This window comes from Buceros rhinoceros, unplaced genomic scaffold (genome assembly GCF_000710305.1).
Source record: "Buceros rhinoceros silvestris isolate BGI_N320 unplaced genomic scaffold, ASM71030v1 scaffold10129, whole genome shotgun sequence".
Classification (NCBI taxonomy): domain Eukaryota; kingdom Metazoa; phylum Chordata; class Aves; order Bucerotiformes; family Bucerotidae; genus Buceros; species Buceros rhinoceros.
The window spans coordinates 6,214-6,472 of NW_010432102.1; the positions used below are offsets into that span (position 1 = coordinate 6,214).

The window sequence follows — 259 nt, forward strand, 5'->3', positions numbered from 1 at the left end:
TTGTCTCCCGTCATTGCCCCAGGCAGGTGCCCCAAGTACCCAGTCCCCCACTGCGGCTCCGTGACACAGGGCAGATCCCCCTCTTGCCTGTGCAGCCGGAAGCGATCCGAGGTGTAGAGCAGATACTCGGAGACATTGCGCCCTGTGATGTCTGCCAGGATGTCCCCCGTCACCACCTTCATCTGCGGGGGGTGGCCCCCCACGCCGCTGGGGCAGGAGAAGCCGGTACCCTGCATGGAGCACGTGCACTTGATGGGCT

The 259-nt window shown here is 64.9% G+C and overlaps 1 protein-coding gene across 1 annotated transcript in view; it reads right to left on the bottom strand.

Moving 5' to 3' along the window:
• Window positions 1–259, bottom strand: part of ABCA2 (ATP-binding cassette, sub-family A (ABC1), member 2) — a gene marked incomplete at both ends in the record, with an annotated part of 20,426 nt that overhangs the window by 6,077 nt on the left and 14,090 nt on the right. Inside the window, 1 exon segment of the mRNA XM_010143649.1 lies at window positions 66–257. Within this exon segment, the coding sequence (XP_010141951.1) occupies window positions 66–257 (192 nt within the window).